The 23,800-nt window shown below is 55.5% G+C and overlaps 2 protein-coding genes across 2 annotated transcripts; both read left to right on the top strand.

Moving 5' to 3' along the window:
- The first annotated feature begins 1,754 nt into the window (after positions 1 to 1,754).
- Positions 1,755 to 8,235, top strand: LOC130493202 (class II histocompatibility antigen, M alpha chain). The gene is made up of 5 exons (XM_056866902.1): positions 1,755 to 1,836; positions 5,197 to 5,463; positions 7,083 to 7,364; positions 7,456 to 7,584; positions 8,075 to 8,235. The coding sequence occupies exons 1-5, from the start codon at positions 1,755 to 1,757 to the stop codon at positions 8,233 to 8,235; spliced, it is 921 nt and encodes a 306-aa protein (XP_056722880.1).
- Positions 8,236 to 18,038: 9,803 nt separating this feature from the next.
- On the top strand, positions 18,039 to 23,733 carry LOC130493195 (class II histocompatibility antigen, M beta 1 chain). Its single transcript, XM_056866896.1, has 6 exons — positions 18,039 to 18,237; positions 19,173 to 19,451; positions 20,237 to 20,353; positions 21,445 to 21,480; positions 23,301 to 23,386; positions 23,641 to 23,733. The coding sequence occupies exons 1-6, from the start codon at positions 18,039 to 18,041 to the stop codon at positions 23,731 to 23,733; spliced, it is 810 nt and encodes a 269-aa protein (XP_056722874.1).
- Positions 23,734 to 23,800: the final 67 nt, after the last annotated feature.

Genomic DNA, 23,800 nt, shown 5'->3' with positions numbered 1-23,800 from the left:
GGGCTATTCTGCCCCCCCAAGAAGATGATCTACGAACAGTAAAAACATAAGAAAAGCCCTGTGCAGGGTGACCCACCTGGTGGCCAACCAGGTGCCTCCAGGAAGCCCACAAACAAGAGGCAGCAGCATTGATCCTGCCTGTGTCCCACAGCACCTCATATGATAGGCCTGCTCCTCTGATCCTGGAGAAAAGGGGTCTCCTAAGGACTTCAGAGATCGGGTGTTCAGGAGTGCAGCCTTTCCTCCCCTCTGCAGTGTCTTCTGGCAGCCAGCGGCAAAGAGCTGCTTTATTCCACTCCCAGAATCTGGATTTCTCTTCTCCTCACGAAGCAAAATGGGAGTCCAGCTTCACCTGAGGGACTCAGCGGCTGGTCCTCAGGCACACGCGTCACGTGGAAGGTTTGCCCCAGATCTGGGTACTTTTTTTATGTGCGTCGTAAATAGGCCCACCCAAATAAAGTGGTCTGGTCTGCAGTGAAGGTTTTATGTCCTACATTTTTACTTTTGTTTATTCGATGTCTCACCCTGTTGACTGCATCGACTTGCATGGGGTGACCCACCTGGTGTCTCAGTGAGAAAGGAGGGCGATAAATAATGTCAATAAAAACTTGCTTTGAAGTCCCCCCTCCATCCTCCCAGGGCCTCCTCCTGGCTGAACCCCCTCCCTCCGGCCTGGCCGGTGACAGCCAGGGGAACCGGCTCGTTTTGGGGTGGTGATTCCAGCATTCTGGAGCACCCTTCCCAAAGAGGTGTGAAGGCCTGGTCTTTCTCCCCCAAGCACTTGTATTCTTTCTTTCTTTCTTTCTTTCTTTCTTTCTTTCTTTCTTTCTCTCTCTTTCTCTCTTTCTCTCTTTCTCTCTTTCTCTCTTTCTCTCTCTCTCTCCCCCTCCCTCCCTTCCTTCCTCCCTCCCTTCCTTCCCTAAGCAGTCTTCTGCCACCTTGGTTGGTGGGAGAGGCAGCATATACATATTTTAATGAATAACTAACCCAGGGGGACATTCAATGATAATGTGGTGTTCTGGGTGATAGTAGATGAAAGGTGAGGGATCCCTTCAGTGAACCGTCTGGGTCAAGACCCCCGCCCCGCCAAAGAGCCCCTTCTCCTCCGTGCCTCTGACTGCACATCAAGATCCTCTCTGGGGAGGCCACAACGCACACACCCCCACACACCATATGAATGGTGAAATGGGGGCAGGGCTTTTTTGGCCAGGGCACCGGGATTGTGGAAGGGCCCCCCCCCCCCGCTTGGGAGGCGGGCCTCTTTCCATCTCCGCTGGTGTCTAGGTGCCAGCCCAGTGGATCCTCCTGCAAGGACCCCCTGGGGCAAAGGGGGGGGTGTCTTTCTTTCCACTGCTGGACTTGAGGAGCTCCTGCCGGTCGCCGGTGCCTCCTCCCTGTCCCCCTGCGGTGGGCTTTCCTTGGCATCTTCTGCTTCTTGAGTCATTTTTTTAACTGTTGTGACTCTGGTTCTGCCTGGTCGTTCTTCAGGATTCTGTGACCCGCCTGGAGGATTCTCAAATCCACACGTAGGCTAGGAACATTTCCTTGCGTACCCAAAGTCGGAGCCCCTCTCTGGCTGCCGCCGCAAAGGTCCCACCTGTCGGCTTCAGCCGAGATGCCGCTGCTTCTCCTTGGCAACAGGTGACAGCGGAGCGCAGAGAGAGGCCATTGGCTGACCGGGGGCGGTGGGGCTGGGGCGGCGGGCTGCTGCTCCCCCCCCCCCCAGGCTCAGAGCTCCTCCGGGACGGGCGAGGATGCAGGCCGGGCGATGCCGCTGGGGAGGGCTGGGGGTCTGGGCTTGGCTTTGGGGGGCAGCCGCCGCAGCCACCCTTCAAGGTACAGCAGGGAGTTGGGTGTGGGCGCGTGTTTGTCTGATTCACACCGTCCCGTGGCGAAGAGTGTGTGTGTGCGCAGATGCGCAGCTGAAAGTGTATGGGGTGGGTGGGGGCTGCACCTCTGTCACAGCTGTGGGCTTCTCCCCGGTGGTCCCGATCGGTGCCTCCTCTGTGGCTTCCCTGGTCCTTGTACAGGCAGAACTTTGGTCAGACGGCCTCACCTGCTGGATGCCCGCCTGCCTGCCCCAGGTGCCTGCCGCTTAGAGTGGCGTTTGTGGTTGAGGCTTACATTGTTATCCACTTCTGTAATCCCAGCCCGACTGCGCTGTCAGTTGGAGGCTTTCACATAGCTTTGGAGGGAGAGTTTCAGACTTGAGTTCTACAGCATTTTCAGATTCTACAGCATTGTCACAGAATCATAGAGTTGGAAGGGACCACCAGGGGTCATCTAGACCAACCCCCTGCACAATGCAGGAAATTCACAACTACCCCCCCCCCCTGCCACACACACACACACAGTCAGAACTGGGATGACAGACATGCATTTCTGCAACCGCAGCCGGGGCAGGAGAAAGTGCTGGAGAGACCCTGCCGCTGCACCCTTGAAAAGGGGGGGGGGGTACCAAAACCCCAGGCCAAGGATTGTGGCCTGAGGACCCCCCCTCCCATCACTGCAGACTTTTTGAATGTACAATCCAACTGTAACAATTTCCTACCTGTTTGCATGTTTAATAGCAAGCTTCATCTTGCAAAGGGCTTCAGAGGATAGGATAGGACTCTCAATAATGGGTTTAAATTGTGGGTGGAAAGGTACTGGCTGGATATTAGGGGAAATTTTTTACAGTAAGAGTAGTTCAGCAGTGGAATGGGCTGCCTAGGGAGGTGGTGAGCTCCCCTTCTCTCTGGCAGTCTTTAAGCAGAGGCTGGACGTATCAGGGATGCTCTAGGCCAGTGGTTCCCAACCTTTTTTTGACCAGGGACCACTAGGACTTTTTTGTTTGGTGCAGGGACCCCAAGGTTCAAAATAAACATTCTGAGAATTTGAAAATAAACTTTAATCATAACTGTTAGTTAAACATTAAACTTAGAATAATATTTGAATATATATTTTTATAATAGAGAACTTTTAATTGAAAATATTAATGTATTATGGGTTTATAACTTTGTTTCGCAGACCTTAATTTAGTTCTCGCGGACCCCTGGGGGTCCACGGACCCCCGGTTGGGAACCAGTGCTCTAGGCTGATCCTGCATTGAGCAGGGGGTTGGAGTAGATGGCCTCTATGCCCCCTTCCAACTCTGTGATTGTATGATTCTGTGATTCATGCAAAATATCTACCAGGCAAGCACATTCAGTGACGTTTGCTGTCTGGAGGCACACTTCTGGCCAGGGGTGGGGGTGGGAAGGAAGCCGACTATTGGCCTTTGGTACTTAGAACCACAGCCCGACTCTGGTCTCACGAGTAAAGAGCCGAGGGACGGTGGTGTTTGTCTCCAACCGATTTAAAACAAAACAGAGTCTGCCTAGTAAACATTGGGATGTGACGTCACCCCCTGGGTCAGTGACGACCTGGTGCCTGCACCGGGGGACCCCCTTTGCCTTCCTTCTCAATGAGAGAGTATCATCCGTAGCATTTGGGAACAGACCTCCGCAGCTGCCGGCCTGTGAAAGGGCAGCCAGATATTCACAGGGGCCGGCTGGAGCAGGTGCTTCTGAAACGATCCCCTATGGATGCCGAGTTGCTTTTTAAAAGTTCCGCTGGTTCAGCACAGAGCAGTACCTTCGTCTTGGTGATGGAGACGTTGAGCAGCCATTATTTGTTAATGTGGTTAAAAAAAAACTTCCCCAGCCTGGCTAGCTTGGAAAACTGACACGAACTTGTGGTTAGGGGGTCTTTGCCAGGATAAGGGGGGAGCAAGCGAGCTCAGAGTGCCTCCAGGCGACCAGTCACCACGGAACGCCCTGACCTTTCCCAAAGCTAAGGCTTAGAACTTACTGAAGGAAATAAAGGCTTGAAAAAGGGACTCCAGCATAAGAACCAGGAAACTGTTTGTGTCCGGAAGGACCTGTGTCTGGATACTTGCATGAGAGGAGAGAGAAAGAGAAAGAGAAAGCGAGCCCAGCCAGCGTGAGAATTGTGCACCAGGGAACAGCCACAAGGAGAAGTGGGAGAGAGGAGGGTTCAAAGAAGGAGGGAAGGAGGATTTGTTTAAGAGAAAAAGAGTGAACACAGAGAACTTTACCTATCCTCAGTCTGCTTAGCTGGGCAGAACACCTTGTCTGTTTCGGTGATCCAGACTTCAGGGGGAGCTTCCGAAGCTCCCCCAGGAACTCAGAAGAAGGTAGGGTTGCCAACGCCCAGGCAGTAGCAGGAGATCTCCTGCTAATACAACTGTTCTCCAGCTGATAGAGATCAAATCACCTGGAGAAAAATGGCCGCTTTGGCAATTGGACTCTATGGCATTGAAGTCCCTCCCCTCCCCCAAACCCCGCCCTCCTCAGGCTCCGCCCCAAAAATCTCCCGCCAGTGGCGAAGAGGGACCTGGCAACCCTAAGGGTTGCTTGTTCCAGAAGAGTGGGGTGGGGTGGGCAGCCTCTGAGTGGGAGGAGGGGGATGACAAGGCTGCCCAGTTTTGGCAGGCAGGGCAGCGCAAAAGAATACCAAACTGGAAAGTCCAGCAATTCAGGATGAGTCCACAATGAATGAATGAATTTATTTTTACGGCATCAGCCAAAACACATCAATTAAATTACAATCCTATAAGAGTCCACAATGAGAATCTGTGGATTTCCTGACTCTGATTGAATTGTGGGGGGGGGGGCTTCCCAGAAAGGTTGAACAAAAGCTATACTGCATCCAGGCTGGGTGGGCTGAAGGGAAGGACTGGTGGCCTCCCCCATGCCTGAGGCAGGTTGGCAGGCTGGGAGACAGTCAGGCCAGGTCAGCAACAGGTCATCGGCTCACCTGGCTGCTTGAGAGTCATCAGCTTTGCATTTGCATCTGTGGCTCTGCCTCCTGCCTCAAGTTTTGGCCACTCATTAGCATGGTATGAGGAGAGTCTCAGCCTCCCCTTCTCCAAAGCGAGGCGTCACTAGCTCCTCACACGGCTGCCAAGGTGAACTTAGCCGGGGTGGCATCAGGGCAGGCAGCAGCCCACGTCCAGGTGGAACGGGGCTCCTTGGGAACAGCATGGCAGAGCCAGCCTAGCCATGACTCCACAAGCAACATGCTGCATGTGGGGAGATACGGGGCCACGTGAAGGGTGGGACATGAGCCTGCTGACTCGGTCTGGGGACGGGGTGGGCTCCGGCTTCCCTCCTGCCCCCCTCTCAGCCGCCTTTCTTCCCCTCCCTCCTCCAGAGGAGCCCGTCCACCTCTTCTCCCAGGTCTTCTATTGCCAGATAGACTCTCCGTTTTTTGGCTTGGCCCAGTCTCTGGACGACGACCAGCTCTTCTGGTTCGACTTCCCCAACTCCAGCTGGCACGCCCGCCTGCCCGACTTCCATCCCGAGCTGCCCGGCCGGGTGCCCCTGGCCAACGTCAGCGCCCAGCGCGAGCTCTGCGGGGAGCTCCTCTCACTCCTCTCCAACTTCTCTGACCAACACGCACCGATGCCCGAAGCCAAAGGTAAGAGCTCTTCCTCCGGTGCCCACACGCAGAGGCACCAGTGAGACGCAGGGCCCCTCTTTAGCTCTTGTACGAGGGTCTGCCTGGTGGTGTCCTCTGAGGAGCCCTAGGTAATGTGCACAGATCACGACAACCTTGTGAGGAAGTAGAAAAGAGCAAGAGTCCAGTGGCACATTAAGGACTCACAGAATTCCTGGCAGGGGATGAGCTTCCATGAGTCACGGCTCACTTCTCCCGATTCTGCTGGAAATGTGAGTCCGTCTCTGTCCTCAAGTAGGGAAGAGTGAATTAGGCACCCGATGGCCATGGAAATGTCAAAAGCAAGCAAATGGCATTAATAGACATGACTGGATCAGGTGTGACATGCAGAGGGGGTGGTGGGCGTGGAGAAATCAGCACTGTTGATGAGGCAGGAATCCCAGGTCTCCGTTGGTCTTGCGAGGTAGGCTAGCCTGAAAGAGGGTGGCTGGCCCAAGTCCATCCAGTGAGCTTCCATATGGCAAAGAGTGAATTCAAACCCGGGTCTCCCAGAGCCTACCCGGAGTGTTACACCATCCCGTGTTTCCGTTGTGGTTAGTTTCGGGAGGGTGGCCGTGTCTGGCCTGCAGTAGAAGAGCTGGATTCGAGTCCAGCAGCACCTCAGAGACCAACAAGATTTCCCCAGTATAAGCTTTCGAGAGTCAGAGCTCTGTATCTGACGAGGGGACCGTTGACTCATGGAAGCTCAGACCCCGAAAACCCTGTTGGCCTCTGAGATGCGTGTTTTGATTAGAGCTGCAAGCGGACTAAATAAACCTTAGCCGATCAGCCCTGAGGTGGGGTGGGGTGGGGGTCCTTCAGTGATCAGTGATCTGATCCAATGTGCGTAACACGGCATGTAACTGAAACCGGAGCCCTGATAGGGAAGCGCCTGTCTTGCCTTTCTATCCTGCCTACACCTGAGAAGGTTTCCCTGGGGGGCTTGGGAAGACAACAGGGAATGCCCCCTCCCTGGCTGCTCCCGGCCACACCCTCTACTCTTTACAGTTGAAAAATAATTAATCCTGGGGGAGGTTTTTTTTTTGGGGGGGGAGGGACTTGTGAATTCATCAAATGGCTTTGATGGATCAATGTAGCTCCCTGTCGCAGTGCTATATTTTATAAATGTAGCAATTTCTGAAGAAAATCACAGTTCAAAACCCCCTTGGCCTGTGAGGAGTTACAGTAGATTCTTTTACTGCGTAGGAAAGAGCTAAAGAGTCCCGGGAGCACCTTAAAGGCTAAGCCAAATTTCTGGCAAAGGGGTGTGGAGGCTTTCGTGAGTCACACGGCTCCACCTCTTCAGAACTATATTGCATATGTTGTTGTTGGGGGGGGGTTGCATCTGTTGTAAGGCAAGGGTTGCACCTGCAGTCGGAGAACGCGCGGGGCCCCCTTTTGCTCAGCTTCCGGGGGGGAGGGCGCGGGTGCCTCTTTTGTATGTGGGACCATCTCAGGATACTTCAACTGGTCGAGAGACGTGCATTGTGCAGGAGGTTGGACTAGATGACCCCTGAGGTCCCTTCCAGCTCCGTGCGTCTGTTGCCTGGCTTCCTGGGAGCCAAAGGCCTGAACAGCTCTCCCGGCGCCTCTTCCCGCAGGTATCCCGCAGATCTCCATCTTCACCCGCTACCCCCTCGAGCTGGGAAAGCCCAACACCCTCATCTGCTCCGTCACCAACCTCTTCCCGCCCTCGGCAGACGTCTCCTGGGAGTGGAACGGGCAGCCAGTGACGCAGGGGGTGTCCACCACTCAGGTCTACCCCGTGAACTGGCTGGGCTTTGAGCGCTTCTCCTACTTGGAGGCGACCCCCCAGGAGGGAGACGTCTACAGCTGCATCGTCAAGACCCCGGGAGACCAGTACAGCGGCCTGGCCTACTGGGGTGAGCCACGTTCTCCCGCTCCCCTCCTGAGCGTCCTTTGGACCCCATCCTCAAACTAACCCAACGCATCCGTTCTGCCTCTTCCCCACAGTCCCCAAAGATCCTGTCCCCTCGGACTTCCTGGAGACGGTTGCGGGAGGTGTGGCCATCGCAGTGGGGATTTTGTTGGTCATCTTGGGAATCGTCCTAATTGTCAAGTCCCGCAGGCCCAGGAGCGCAGGTATGCCCAGACGCCGGGGATCCCTGGAGGGAGGAGCTGGTTTTCTCCTTCCTTCCCTCTGAAGCTGACGGGCAACATCATGCAACGTGGGAGGGCGGGGTAGAAAAACGAAATAACAACAACATAGGGTTGCCAACCTCCAGGTACTACCTGGAGATCTCCCGCTATTACAACTGATCTCCAGCTGAGAGAGATCAGTTCACCTGGGGAAAATGGCCGCTTTGGCAATTGGACTTTATGGCATTGAAGTCCTCCTCTCTGCCCCCACCCCGAGTGTTTCTTGAGGGTCTCCGGCAGAGCTCTGCAGATGTGGCCTGGGGGTGAACTGGGGGGGCTTCTCTTCTGAGTTATGCCCCTTAGGCCACCTCCTTAAGGACTGCTTTGCCCCTTGGGATGAGGAGGGGAGGAGGGGAAAACAAAGGGGGCAGGCCAAGAAACCCCCCCCTACACCCAAGGGCTACTTTCTGAAACGGGTCTCTCTCCCACAGAGTGAACTGCCAAGCTGTTCAGCTGAAGACAGGCGGCCCGGCCGTGGGGCACCTGGTTCTCCTGACCCTCAGCTGCGCAGAGCTTCACCCGGCCGACCCGTTTCCATCCGGTGCCCTGTGGGACTCCAGGCCCAGCCTGCAACGGGATTGGCGTGCCAGCTAGGCTGTGCCCTTTTGCCCCGTACACAAAGTCTGCCTTGGAAATGTCGGGATGTGACGTCGCCCCATGGGTCAAGAATGACCCAGTGCTTGCACAGGGGACCTTTACCCTTTTTTGCAGGGGGTTGGAATAGATGACCCTGGTGGTCCTTTCCAACTCTCTGATTCTATGATTAAAAGTGCTGTAATGTAAACAGATTTCTTCCCCCCCCCCATACACACACACACACTTCATTGTGAGGTGGTACAGTCCCAGGATGGGTGCGGGGGGTGGGGGTGGAATGGAGAATATCACCTGGTTCTTTGGAAGAGGCAGCTCAGTTGTCTGAATTGATTTTTAATAGCAAGACCAAGCCCCAGAACGTGTAAAGCAATAATAAAAGAGTGCCTCTGAGCATGTATAGAGTGCCTATCCTTTAAGGATCCACCACTTCTACCTGTGCAGAATGGACTCAGTGGTGGGTGGGGACAACAGGTATAGCTGCCAGGCAGGATGAAGCCCCCTCCCACACACAGACAGGTAACGTTCTCAACAAGGAATTTCTTTGCTTCTTTGCTGAGGGGGTAAAACCAGACTTCAGGTGTACCAGTTCAGATGACAGGTGTTACCATACACACCCCACACACACACAAACACATAAACATGCATTCAGATTAACATGGGGAATTAACTTGCGTGTTTGTGTCGGGCCCATAAAACTGCAAGGTATAGAATATACTCCTGCAGAGGTGAGGGGGTCTCTTTTGTCTTTTGCTGATCGTAGCAACCTTTCAGTTGTGGACACGTTTACATTGGGACCACACAACGCAGCATACAAACAAGGATAAAAGAACATGAAAGATACTGCAGACTTGGCCAACCTGAGAAATCAGCAGTGGCTGAACATAGACTGACACAAACAGGACACAGGGTCTTATTCCAAGACACTGAAAGACTGGACAATTCTACCAACTATTTTGTCAGATTGCACAGAGAAGCCATTGAAATTCATAAACATCAACACAACTTTAACAGAAGAGAGTTTAAGAATGCATAAGGCTTGGCTTCCTGTCCTGAAAACTTCCAGACTAACAAAGACTACAGTCCACAATAGCTATGTGGATTAGCTTTGGATTCCACATGTTAACAGATCAGTTCAGGATACAATGGTTCCACGTTAACATACCACACCCTCATTAGCACATTATCTTGATTCTTATAGGACAATGATTAGCACATTACCTTTAATACTTTGCAGGACAATAACTCAGCTCAAACCCAACCTCCTTCTGACTATATATTACTCTTCCTACACCCTTGACACTGAGAGACACTGTCCTTCAGTGTTCCTCCTCCTCCACAGCTGCTGGCGAAATGTCAGGAAAGAAAATACCAAGACCACGGTCACACAGCCCGGATAACCTACAAGAACCAATTACCTGTTCTGCAAAGAAATCAGATGGAAGGAGGAGGGACCCAGCGTGCGCCGGGAATCTCTGTTGCCAGTTCTGCTGGTATCCAGGGTCAGACTCTCCTGGCTCAAAAGTCAGGTTAGTTGTACAGTTTTTGGCCCAGAGCATAAAATAGGAACTTTAGAAAAAGATTAAGACAGGATAAAGGAATACTTGAGAGTAATGGTGTAGTGGTTAAGAGCGGTAGTTTGGAGCAGTGGACTCTGATCTGGAGAACCAGGTTTGATCCCCCACTCCTCCATATGAGCGGCAGAGGCTAATCTGGTGAACTGGGTTGGTTTCCCCACTCCTCCACACGAAGCCAGCTGGGTGGCCTTGGACTAGTCACAGCTCTCTTAGAGCTCTCTCAGCCTCGCTCACCTCACAGGGTGTCTGTTGTGGGGAAGGGAAGGTGATTGTAAGTTGGCATATAAAAACCAACTCTTCTTCTTCCTCTTCTTATAACACATGAACGCATGAAGCTGCCTTATACTGAATCGGACCCTTGGTCCATCAAAGTCACTATTCTTTGCTCAGACTGGCAGCGGCTCTCCATGGTCTCAGGCGGAGGTCTTTCACATCACCTACGTGCCTAGTCCATTTAACTGGAGATGCTGGGGATTGAACCTGGGACCTGCATGCCAAGCAGCTGCTCCACCACTGAGCCACGGCCCCTCCCTAGGTTCTAATCAAGAGAAAACGACAAACTGACAAAAAGGCACCCGGAAGGGCAGTTTTTGATTGGATTATGATTCAGGATTACAAAAGTTGGAGATAGTAAGGTGAGTCCTGTCTTGGGCAGGAGTTTTGGGGACCAGGGGAAGATTTGGAGCGGAGGTTCAAGACTGTTATGGGAGGGCACTGAGCATTCAAATCGCATTAATGGTCAGTGATTGCATCTCTTGTAAAAGACAATGCAGGGAGGGGCATCTTTGTCTTCTTGCCTGGTGGGGCTTGATTGCGGTTGGCACCCCCTGACATCTCCCCAAGGGCTCCCTTGGGAGCATTTGCTGTGGCCGCTGTCCCAGAAATCCTCTGCTGTGTTCTCCGCTGCCAGGCTCTCTCTCAGACAAAAAAAACAACAACCATCGCAGTTGCTCCCCTGTTCTGCTGTGTGCCTCGTGGGACTTGCTCACGGTGTTGCTCTGGCAGTACTTCCCTTCAGGCTGGGAGGGAGGGTGTGCAGATGAAGGGGAGGGCTGGCCACACAGGTGGGGGTTCTCTTGGTGGGCTCTCCTTAATTTAAAAAATGTAAATCCCTTCACATAGAAAGATAGCACGTAAAAGGGAAGAGCCCTACAGACAGAGCCAGGGGCCTCCTCAGCACCATGAGATCAGGATCCAACAGGCATGAGAGGAGGAGGAAGTCACCCCAAACAGGGAGGGAATTCAGCTTGGGCAGCCAAAGTCTTCCCCTGTTGAATCCCTGCCTGCCATGCCCCTGTTCAAGGCAAAGGCAAATAACATAGCCCCATTCTTCACAGGGCTGTTGGGAACATAAACCCAATAGGGGAAGGGAAAGCCAGGTTGCGGGAAGCTGCCAGGGAGGAACTGCAGTTTTAGAAGAGGAAGAGGGCTGGGTGGGGTGTGTGTGGGTGTGTGGGTATTAGCACCCACACACACACACACATTTGGACATAGGTTCCGACTGACAAGGAGAATGAGCGTGTGTGTTTGCACAGGGAGCAGAAAACAGAGGTCTTTTACCTGAAGAGGTGGCTGGAAGCAGTGTGTTCAATAGGAAAAGGACGTCAACAAAAGACCAGATTTAAAAAGAAATGCAGATATTTTTTTTCAGGAATTTGGTACAATGTTAGGAAGTGGGAAACTTCTAAGCAAAGGCTGAAAATACTAAGTCAAAAGCACAGGCGAAAAGCACCGCATAAAACTTCCACAATAAATATCACAACCGAAAAACAAAACAAAAATCCACCAAAGCGACTCCAATTTGGAGCCAGAGTAACTTTTAAGCGAAAGATAGAAATGTGAGAAAAATGGGGACAGGTCAGAGGAGAAGTGAAATCCACTGGGACAGAGAGATCCATTCTTCCAGATGCGAGGCCTAGATAAGAGAAGGAGCCAAGCGCCAGCTCTCGGTGTGGTTGGAAAGGGGAGATTGATTCAGACAAGGCCAGGAGTCCTGTGTGCACCTCTGGAGGCCTCACTTTAAAAAAGATGTGGACAGAATAGGGTGCAGAGGAGAGCGAGGAGGATGACCGGGGGCCTGGAGACCCAGCCCTGCGAGGAAGGGCTGAGGGAGCTGGGAAGGTTCAGTCTGGAGAAGAGGAGGCTGAAGGGGGGGGGATAGGATTGCTCTCTTGAAGTATTTGAAGGGCAGGGAGGAGGGCAGGGAGCTGTTCCTGTTGGAGCAGAGGATCATAGGACTCGCAATAATGGGTTTAAATTGAGGGCGGAAAGGTACCGACTGGATATTAGGGGAAATTTTTTTTACAGTAGGAGCTGTCGGACCGTGGAATGGGCTCCCTAGGGAGGTGGGTGAGCTTTCCCCCCCACTGGCAGTCTTCAAGCAGAGGCTGGACAAACACTTGTCAGGGATGCTCTAGGCATTGAGCAGGGGGCTGGACTCCCTGGTCCGGATGGCCCCTTCCCACTCTATGATTCTGTGAGAAGCAAAGTTCTGCCTTTCCCGGTCTGCGCAGAAATCTGGCTGGAAGAAGGAGGCATCCGGAGCGCTGGGAAGCCCTGGGTTGCAATCGGAGCTGCAGCCACCTTTTCTATAGGGCCCGGCTGCATCCCAACACTGAAACCTCGACTCACCTCTGACGCAACCCGATATTGGGACATTGCACAAGAGACTATTTTGGGAGGACACCCCCCCCATCCCACCCAGGCACTCACCCTGTTTCCAGCCTGGCACAAGGGCTTCCTGGCATTGCAGGGTGCCGAGCGCCACCCACTTCCCTCTCCTGGGCTGGGCTGGCTGCCAGGAAGGAACCAGAGGAGACGCTGAGAGGCCGGGCAGAGCAGCAGCCAGCAGCCACTCATGGGAAACTGGCTGCCGCTCTGGGTGGCAGGCAGAGATTCAACGGGGGAAGCTCCCCCACCTCTGTATTTCCACACCAGGGGGGGGTGATATTTCACTTGTGATGCCATTCTGAAGGGCAGATCAGCACCTCTTGCCCACGGAAGCGTCACAGCCCTGCGGTGCGGTCCCCTCCGGAGCAAGCAATGTATCCAGGCAAAAGGTCTGGTGTGTGTGTGTGTGTGTGTGTGTCAGAACCCGCTGGGCTGATGCATCCCCTTGACATAGTGGATGGCCACACAATCATCTACCTGTCTTCTCCCCGCCCGCCCCCCAAAAAAGCATTGCCATGAATTAGAACACAATTTTAAACTTTTAGTACACTAAGCTTCAAAGAAGCAAAGAGCGCCTGAAACTGCTCGGCGTCTTTGCGGTGCTCGGCTGCGACAGAATAGCCCCCAGACCCCTGAAACTGAGGCATGGGCAGGGGGGGCTGGAATCAATTGCCCCCAGTCCATGCTGGGAAAAGTCCCCCCTCCCCTCTGTCCCCAGCCCCCCCCCCAGCTCCTTTCGGATGTCAACCGCCCACCTGAACCTCCCTCCCGGTGGTTTCTCCGGCCTGGCTAGTGGGGGGGGGGGTTTCCTGAGAGGGGCTGCACCACTCCAACCTCTGTGTGTGTGCATGGGGGGGGGGTCAGGCGCTTCCACCTTCCCTGCAAATTAAAAACAGGCCCCGTCTCCCTCTCCCGGGGAACTGGGGCTGCCCCCTCGGAACCCGCCCCCCCCCCAGCGATGAAGGAGGGCGGCCCGTCCTCCCACCTCAGCCCCCCCCCCGTGGACAGCAGAGCCGGCTCCACTCCGCACCTGCGGGGGGGGGCAAAGGTAGGCAGGGATCCCCTCCCCCCGATTCTGAAATCCAGAATATTTATTGGTTGGCGCTGAAGGCAAGGCACTCTGCGTATGCTCTGCGCTGTGATTTCCACCTGGACCTTGGAAGAGGGACCTGGGGCTCCGTGCCAGCGGATCCACTCATCCGACACCCCCAGTGGGTAGGCCACCAGCCCGGCAATGGCAGCTCACACAGGCCGAGTTTAGATCGCTATTAGGGTAGCCCTGCGCCCTGGCTGGGGGGGACTAGCCCCCCTCTCAGCTGACCTCAGAAGCTCATCAGGGTCAGCCCAGGTCAGCGCTGGGGCGGGAGACCTCCCAGGAGGACCCGGGGGCCGCGTGAGAGCAGAGGCCGGCGACCGACCAACCCCCTCTGGACGCCTCTTGCACGGAAAACCCCACGGGGGGGGCACCAGAAGTCGGCTTAGAGGGCCCTTTCCACACACATCGTTAACCCTGTGGGTCCGACCCTGTACTGGAGGGGGGGGTGAATTTTGTCCCTGAGAGGGAGCCTCATGAAGGTGGGGGGGAAAGAGGTGTGCACGTTTCAAGCACCCCCCCCCACACACACACACACCTCCAGTGTGGTGTGGTGGATACCAGCAGTGGAGCGCTAGACTCTGATCTGGTGAACCAAGTTGGTTTCCCCACTCCTATGCAGGAAGCCAGCTGGGTGACCTTGGGCTAGTCACAGGTCTCTTAGAGCTCTCTCAGCTCCACCTACCTCACAGGATATCTGTTGTGGGGAGGGGAAGGTGATTGTAAGCCGGTTTGAGTCTCCTTTAAGTGGTAGATAAAGTTGGTGTATAAAAACCAACTCCTCCTCCTCCTCCTCCTCCGAGCACTAACCACAGCCGCCACAGAAACAGAGAAGCCAGAGGGGGCTGGTTGTTTAAGGCCGGTAGCTTCCCTGACTATCACTACCCAAACCTTCAGGTTCGTTTCTGGGGTGAGACTGCATACAAATCCTAAGCCCCACACTTCTAGTTAATAAAACAAATACATTTATTAACGAGAGAGCAAAAAAGAGACTCTCAAGACACCAACAAGCATATAAAAATAACAAATGGCTAGCCATTAAATAACTACCTCACCTGCCTCGACTACTAATGGATTTGCATTGCTGCCGGGGATTGAACCTGGGACCTTCTGCATGCCAAGCAGATGCTCTACCACTGAGCCAGGGCCCCTCTCCATGGCTCTCCAGGGTCTCAGGCAGGGATCTTTCACATCACCTACTTGCCGGGGATTGAACCTGGGGCCTTCTGCATGCCAAAGCGAAGCATTTCCACTGGGAAACTCTCCCAAGTGACACTTGGGCCGCTTTGCCCTTCTGAGTCAACACTGATGTCCCAGTTACCTTCAGTGAGAACATTTTTTCAACCAGACCACTTATTCTGCAGGAATGGACACACACGAACTCTTTGTCTCCAAAGACCTTAGTGTTAAGACAGTGACTTCCTTACAGAGGGCGGAGAGGAAAGAGAGATAGAAAGCCATGTGAATAGGACATCTTTACAGCCTGAAATTTGAAGACACTGCTAAGGGGTTTGGGGGTGGATGCCAGTCTGCCTCCATGCACCACTTTGTCCCTCAGAAGGAGAGTCTCCTCTTCAGGGAGTTTTCCCAGCAAGGTCCGTGCTTTCTTGTCACAGGAAGGTTGGATTGATGGCTCAAGATGTTTTGAGTATGTCAGACTAGGATCTGGGAGACCCCAGGTGCCAATCCTCGTTCTGCCCTGGAAGCTCACTGGGTGACCTTAAGTCAGTCACATGTTCCCGGCCTACATCACAAGGTTGTTGTGAGGATAAAATGGAGGAGAGGAGAACCACGTATGGTGCACTGGGGTCCTGATTGGGGAGAAAGGTGGGGTTTGTGTTAATCTGGTCTGAGAACATGGGAAAAGGGATGTGGGATCGGATGATCTTGGGGGTCTCATGAAAATTCAGGGAGGAGAGATCTGTGCCTGGTTATTAGACAGGAGGGCTGCCTAGAGACTCCATGCTCAGGTGCAGTCTACCTCTGAAGACCAAGGTGCACAGAGGCTGTTTGTGGGATCCGGGGAAGGGGGAGGCATCCAGTTGTCCATCCTTAGAGACCAGAGACAATTTTTTCTTCCTCTCCCCAAATACTAGAACTGGAGGGCATCCAATGAAGCTGACAGGCAGTAGATTCAGGATCGGCAAAAGGAAATGTTTCTTTGCACAGGGAGTCATTCAAATGTGGGATTTGCTGCCAGAGGATGTAGTGATGGCCCCAGGCAGAGGCAGCTTTCAAAGGGGATTGGACAGAATCCTGGAGGTTAATCAGGGGCTCCTAGCCATGGTGACTCAAGGGAACCTCCAGGTTCAGAGGCAGTCTACCTCTGAATCCCAGGGCCAGGCGGCAACATCAGGGTAAAGCCTCAGCCTCTATGCCCTGTTGTTGGCCCTCCAGTGGAACTGATTGGCCACTGGCATGCTAACCGGTTGAACTTCCACACTGAGAGGCAGTCAACCTCTAAATCCCAGGGGCAGGAGGTAACCTCAGGGGAAGGCCTCGGCTCCTGTTCCCTGCTTGTTGGACCTCCAGAGGAACCGGCTGCCCAGTGTGTGAGGCAGGATGCTGGACTAGATGGGCCCTCACGGGTCTGATCCAGCAGGGCTGACTTTCCTCCCCAAGATCCCTCTGGTCCCCAGGCCAGCGACACAAGAACATAAGAACCCAAGGAAAGCCCTGCTGGACCAGACCCAGGAGGCCCATCAAGCCCAGCAGTCTGCTCCCACAGGGGCCAACCAGACAGAAGGATGGTAAGAATAATTCCTGTGACCTGTGAAAGACTGAATTCATTTTAGGCATAAATGTAGGATCTGGACGTAGGACCAACATGTCCCAAGCAAGACTTTGACTGCAGCAGCACCGTCCTGCCTGCTTTCCACCGCACCCGAGAGAACAGGCCTGCTCCTCGGATCCTGGATGGAAGAGGTCTGCATCGTGACTAGCATCCATTTGGACTAGTAGCCACGGATAGCCCTCTCCTCCATGAACAGGCCCACTCCCCTCTTCAAGCCTTCCAAGTTGGCAGCCACATCCTGGGGCAGGGAGTTCCACAGTTTAACCGTGCCTTTCTTTCCTCTGAATGACCCAGGGAACTGCACCGGGAGGTCAGGAGCTGGGGGGGGGGCGCTGGGGGCCGCTTCCCACCCCCGAGGGCCGGCCGCTCCGTCCCTCCTCCGGCCGCTCCTGCGGCACTTTCCTCCACCAGCGCGGCTCGGGCCGCGCGCCTCCCGGAGACTGGTGACGCGGCTGCGGGCGGCCTGCCCATTGGCTCCTGCGGGAAGGGGGGGCTGTCCGCGCTGGCCCCGACAGCCCTCTCCCCGGGGCCCGAGGGGACGGACGGACGGACGGGCAGCTGCTCCGGACGCCGCGGGGAGCCCCGGCAGCGCAGCCCGCTCGGCCGGCATGGGCCCCTGGGCGCTGGCCCCCCTGGCCCTGCTGAGTCTCCTGCCGGCGGCAGGTACGCGGGGCCGGGGCGGGCCGCCGGGGGGTGGGGGGTCCCGGGAGGACGGCGTCCCCCCGGCGCTCTCCTTCCCGTCGCCGTGCCCCTGAGCGCGTGCAGAGCGCCTTTCCTGCGGGGCCCGCCCCGCCAGAACGGGGGCAAGTCCCCCCGCTCCTGATAACGGCGGTGAGGGGTAGGGGTGGGTGGGTGGTGGGGTGGGATGGGGGGAGGAGGAGACGCGCCCCGTTTCTCCGGCCGAAAGCGAAAGCGCCGCTCAAGGAACCGTCGAGACCCACGGAACGACGCCGCCGTCGACGGGAGGGAGGGCTCTGGGCGCCAGATAGACTGCTCTGGGCCAGGCAGGAGCCGCATGCCAGTCCCAGAGCGGGGCCGCCTGGGGTCGTGGCGGCGAGCGGGGCTTCGGAGCGGCGGGCTCTGATCTGGAGAGCCGGGTTGGATCCCCCCCCCTCCGCCACACGAAGCCAGCTGGGGCCAGTCACAGCTCTCGGAGCCCCACCTCCCTGCCAGGGGGTCTGTTGCGGGCAAGGGAAGGGGATTGGAAGCCGGCTGGATGCTGCCTTCAGTGGGGGAGAAAAGCAGGGGATGGAGGGCAGCTCTTCCTCGCCTCCCCGGGCGGGGAGGAAGCCAAGGGGCCGCTCCCTCCGGGGCCCCAGGGAACCCAAGGGGGGGCCGCTGCTGGGTGTTCATAGTATTGCCCCCCACCCACACTTGAGCTGTGGCCTGGGGGGGGGACTTGGCCCGCGGAGGGAGGGTCTGCTCCCAAAGAAGCCCCAACTCCTCCAGGCTCCCGGGTGGGGAGGTGGGCAGCCGGGGTGGGTGTCAGTCCGGAGTGACTCCTCTGGGCTGGGGCAATCCCTGTGGTGTGTGGGGCCGGCCCCCACCCTTTAACCCCTTCTCTCCCTCCCTCCCTCCCGCAGCCGGCTTCGTGCTGCACCTGCAGCTGGACTGCCCCCTGGCCGCCGAGGGCCGCCCCCTCTGGGCCAACTGGACGCTGGCCCTCAACAAGATGCCCCTCCTGTGCTACGACCAGGACTTCCAGGGCTTCGTCCCCTGCGGCCTGGCCGGCTTCCCCGACTGGACCCAGGCCTCCTACGCCCTGGCCCGGTGGTTCAACCAGCAGCGCTCCGCCTGGGGCCACGCCCTGCCCCACACCTGCCGCCAGCAGATGGGGCCCTTGCTGTGGCCGCCTACGGGGGACCGGCGGAGTAAGTGGGGGAGACCAGGGGGTGGGGGGGCCATGGCTCCCCGGCAGAGCACCTGCTTGGCCTGCTGGAGGGGCCGGGTTCGAGTCCTGGCGCCTCCAGTCGAAAAGAGGGTCCGGTGGGAGAGCTGTTGCCAGGCAGAGGACCACCCGAGAGACCGAGGCGGCTGTAGGCGGCCTCCTGCCCCTTCTCTGGAGCCCACACCACCCCTCCCCTCCCCTGCCACCCAGCCCCTCCTTCTGGGCTTCAGATGGATCCGGTTTCAGGTTTCTTAAGACAGAAGAAACCACCCTTCCAAAGACCCTCCCCTCCCACCCTCACTGAGCAGGCCTGGCAGAGGCCGGAGGTCTTAGAGATGCCGCCAACACCTAGAGTCCCACTGGGTTGGGAGGGAAGGGGTGGGAGCCCTGCCTGCCAGATGGGGGGGTGCTTCCAGAGGGCTCCTGACGTATTCACATGCACAATGCAGGAAATTCACAACTACCTGCCTCCCCACACACCCCAGTGACCCCCTGCTCCATGGCCAGAAGATGGCCAAAGGGAAAAAATCCTCCAGGATCCCTGGGCCAATCTGGGCCAGAGGAAAATTGCTTCCTGACCTCCAAGTGGCAATGGGCACTACCCTGGGCATGCAAGAAAGGGCCACAAGAGCCAAACACTGAGGCAAACCTTCTCCCCAACCCCCCCCCCCCCGTCATCTGCCCAAGTTGACAGAATCAGCCTTGCTGTCTGATGGCCGTCTCTAGCCTCTGCTGGAAAACTTCCCTTTGCCTCTGTTGTTTCTCTTGGACAATGGCTTGATCTTCTCTGGGCATCTGAAGGAAATGGGGCAAGCGATGCCCTCTTTCCCCTTGGAGGGCAGGCAGGAGAAGGAGCCCCAGGCAGTCTGGCTGGCTGGGGGAGGTAATACTCTGACCCCTGCTGTTTCCCCTCCGCAGCACCCCCAAACGTCCGCATTTTCCCCATCTCCCCCTGGAACACACCGGCACCTGTCATGCTGGCCTGCGACGTGTGGGGCTTCTACCCGCCAGAGGTGGGGGTCACATGGCTGCAGAACGGGGCCTTTGTGAAGAACAGCTCGGGCATCCCGGTGGTCTCCAATGGGGACTGGACCTACCAGACCCGGCTGAGCCTGCCTGTCCACCCCCAGAGCGGGGACGTCTACACCTGCCTCGTGGAACACGCCAGCCTCCAGAAGCCCTTGGCCAAGGACTGGGGTGAGTGGGGGGGTTGGGGGAGGGACAGGTGTCAGGGCAGGCAATCCCACACCCTGACTTGATCTGCAGCCAAATCCCGAGAAGCGGGAAGGCGAAACGGCTGCTGCTATTAGGTCTACAAAATTATGCATGGCTTGGAGAGAGTGGGCAGGGAGCAGCTTTTCTCCCTCTCTCATAATACCAGAAGGTGGGGTCATCTGCTGAAACTAGAGGGTGAGAGATTCAAAACAGATAAAAGGAGGTATTTCTTCACACAACGCATCGTTAAATTGTGGAACTCCCTGCCCCAGGATGTGGTGATGGCCGCCAACTTGGAAGGCTTTAAGAGGGGAGTGGACATGTTCATGGAGGTTAGGGTTATTCATGGATACTAGTCGTGCTGCATACCTCTTCTCTCCGGGATCAGAGGAGCAGGCCTGTTATCTTAGGTGCTGTGGGACACAGGCAGGACGGTGCTGCTGCAGTCAAAGTCTTGCTTGGGGGCTTCAGGAGGCACCTGGTTGGCCCCTGCGGGAACAGACTGCTGGGCTTGATGGGCCTGGGTCTGACCCAGCAGGGCTCTTCTTATGTTATGTTCTTATGTTCTCTGGGGGTGGGGTAGGGGAAAGGCCCCAGAGACAGGAGGCGAAAGAGAGGGGTCAGGAGATGGCTTGTGAGGGAAGGGAGCTTGAGAGGGAAGGAGGAGCAGCAAAGAGTCAATTGCAGAGAAAGCTGGGGAGGGGGCAGCGTCTAAGTCTTGGGCCTTCGCTGATAGCCCCCTCCCCCGCCTCCTTTCTCTCTCCCAGAGCCTGGCCTGACCCCGGAGCTCAAGGTGAAGGTGGGGGTCTCCAGCGCAGTGCTGGGCGTGGGCATCCTCTTCCTCATCGCTGGCATCGTCTGCTGGAGCAAGCGGGCGCCCGAAGGTAAGAGGAGGATCTAGAGGGCTGCACCCTGACAAATGGGAGTGCTGGCTGCGGAGCGCGCAGGGCGTGCTCCTTGTGCCATCCGGGCCTCCCCATCCCAAATATTCTGCCTGCTTATTGTAAACTTTTAACTGTCCCCAAGTACAGGGTGCTTTTCTCCAAGGCCGGGTTAAACGCCCTGCCATTGGGGGAATCGGCCGGCAGGTTTTCAGGGGTCCCCTTTTCCGAGCGACTGTGATTGTGGATCAGGGCGTTTGGACACTGTCTGGCATTTTTTTGTAGCCTGTAAAAAGCAGGATCTTGCCAGAGACAAATGGATCACAATACACATTCGGAGGTGGGGACCTGCCCTAAAGTGAGAGATAGTTGCAGAGTTATTGGCTGATACTAACCCAAATGTAACCCTCACGGTGGCAAAAAAATTATCTATGGTTTTTAATGATACCTCTTTTTAACTGTACTGTTTTCAGTGGTTCCCAACCTTTTTTTGACCAGGGACCACTAGGACTTTTTTGTTCGGTGTAGGGACCCCAAGCTTCAAAATAAAAATTCAGAGAATTTGAAAATAAACTTTAATCATAACTGTTAAACATTAGAATAATATTTGAAGGTATTTTTTATAATAGAGAACTTTTAATTGAAAATCAATGTGATTTTTGAGCTTGCATCCTTTTTACAAGCTGGGCAATTCTGGGGCTAATACTGTTGCTCAGAGCTACATGAATATCATCACTTGCTTCCAACCGATTTCTGGTCTTGTTGTTAATTATAAGCAAAGCAGAAAACCTTGTTCGCATAAATAAGTTGTGGAGAAGAGCATAAGATATCGCAAGGCGAATCCCCGAACTGTAGGATATGAAATTGCTTTTTTACACCAGAACTCTTCACGGAACGTCCGTGGACGGCACTGTTCCTGGCACTCTGCGCATGAGTCGGGGCTCACGCCTCTCCCAGGCCACCCAGCCGCCACCGCTCCTCCTCCTATTGGTCTATGCTGGACACTAGGCTCCGTCATAGAGGGTGGGGGGCATCTATACCTTGCAGGCAGACCCAGCACTTCTACTAATCCCCTCTCTTCTCGCCCCACCCAGGTTATGCTCCCATTGACGGTGACAACTACCCCCCAGGTAAGCCTTCTTTGCCCCCATCCTCTCCTTTGGGGGAAAAAAAGCCTTTTTAAATGTGGTGGGGTTTTAAAACGCATGATTGATTTTGTTTGTCAATCAACGATTGACCCAACCAACCGATAGCTGAATGGAACCTCCACATGCAGAGGCAGTCTACCTTGCAGTTCCGCTGGCTGGCTGGGGAGGGCTGCAGCTTTCATGTCCCGCTTAAGGGCTGCCTGGAGGAATCTGTCTGGCTACTGCCAGGGACAGACCACTGGTCAGACCCGCAAGCCCCCCCCGTAATCTCCCCTTCCTTCCACAGTCGGCTCCTAGCTGCACAGGGGCTGTCCGCTCCGCTCCTGCCCCCTGGTGACCCCAAACGCCTCGCCTGGCTGAGCGCAACAAGAGGCCACGATTCGGGATTTCCACCTGCGCCTGGACCACCAATGCAGGGCCGTGGGCACGGGGGGTGGACTTCTGGACTGGGGCATAAAAACACCGACTGCCCCTACCAGGCCAACCACTCAGAAAACAGGGAAGATTGCCCCCCCTCTGGATCCTTACATTCTCCTAACTAACCCTACTTCTGTCCCTGATTTTTTTTTTGGTGTGTGTGTGTGTGTGAAACGCCCATTTCCTTCTATTCCAGATGTGCCTGTTGAGTGTTGAACAGCTGTTTTTCTTTGTTTTAAAATACACAAAGAAAATTGTTGCATTTTCTAAAACAATAAACCATTTCTGGAACGCCCGTCCTGCAGCCCCCTCAGCTTCAGCAGCGACTTGCCCAAGCGACGGGGGGGGGGGGGGAAGCTGAGGGAACTCAGCACGCGAGCAAAGGCGGTGGTTGTCACCTTTGGGGGAAATTTGGCAGTGGTTTGCTAATCCTTATGAGCACGAGATAGGGTTGAAGGGGACCCTCGTTGGCATTGCCAAAAGAGGCCTGGGCAGGGTTTCCACTGGGGTGGGGGCAAAGGGGGGGTGAGATCTGCCAAGTAGTTTCTGCTCCCTATTGGCTGGCTGCAGCATAAATCATGCAAACAAACACTTCCCCCCAGGAGTCCTTCTCCGTTTGCAGGTTTCATTCCCATTCCCTGGTTTTGCACCTCTGACTTTGGAGAACTCATTTGCCCACAGTTCGCAATCTCTTGAGCCCCCAGAGAGCCCCCCCCCGCCCCCACCAGGCAGAAGAGACGGTCGATAATACGGGTCGGACTCTGCAGGCGGCTGCTCCACAGGCTCAGACTGACACAATCTACCCTCCCCGGTGTGCACACCAGCACCCTCTTTGTGCACTGGACTAGTTCTAGTAGTTCTGGGACTACTCCGCATTCATCGGCCTTGTAAAAGGGAGGGGAGGATGGGCCACCCCCTCCCCAAGACTTCTGGGAAGGAAGGAGGCCAAAGCCTGAACCTGCTGGGTCAGACCCCAAATCCTGGCACTGGGATTGAGAGGTTGACTGCCTCTAAACGTGGAGGTTTCCCTTTGGTCACCCTGGCTAGTAGCCACTGATACACCTCTCTCTCCTCCATTAATCTGTCCAATCCCCTTTCTCTGCCTGTGGCCCTCGCTACGTCCTCTGGCAGCAAATTCCACATTTTAATGACTCGCTGTGCCAAGAAGCATTTCCTTTTGTCTGATGTGCTGCCCGCCAGCTTCACTGGATGCCCCTCGACTTCTAGTATTTTGGGTCGGAAAGGTCCTCTCATGCCCACGCTCTCTACCCTGCGCATAATTTTATAAACCTCCATCATGGCCCACCTCGAGAGGGGAGCACATGAGGAAGGGCTGCTTGTAATCGGGGTGTGTGTGTGCACATGTGCGTGCGTGTTCCTGGCAGGGCCCTCCTTTGCCTCGGTCTGGACGGTGCTGCCGCTTCCGACCAAACAGAGCAAAACGGATAAACTACCCTTGACGCCAGCAAAGGCAAGACCGGAACCGCTGAAATGAAATCAAGATTATCCACAGTGATTGGGGGGCGGGGGGGGGGCTCCCTCTGCCTTCAGCGCCGTCCCAAGATCGGTATGAGAAGAGGGCTCCTTCTTTCCTTTTCAGTGCATGTTTTTACTGGGGGGGGGGTGGTACGTTGGTCCCCCCGGGGAAGGTGAGTAGCCTGGCCAGTTTATTATGAAGCTTCAACAGCTGGGCCCCCACTCCCGCCCCCCCTCTTGCTCTGAAAGTTGACCCAGGAAATCTTGCTGCCCTCCCTGTCCCACGTCAAGCCGTGGCACATCTCTCCGCCTCAGTCCTTCATCTGTAAAATGGGCATCTAACACCGTGTACACCCCGGAAGCATTTCCTGGGAAGAAGCCCATCTCCAGGCGAGGACCAACAGCACAC

Source organism: Euleptes europaea, chromosome 1 (genome assembly GCF_029931775.1).
Source record: "Euleptes europaea isolate rEulEur1 chromosome 1, rEulEur1.hap1, whole genome shotgun sequence".
NCBI lineage: Eukaryota > Metazoa > Chordata > Lepidosauria > Squamata > Sphaerodactylidae > Euleptes > Euleptes europaea.
The sequence above is the reverse complement of the archived record's forward strand: the minus strand, read 5'-3'. Positions and strand labels throughout refer to the sequence as shown.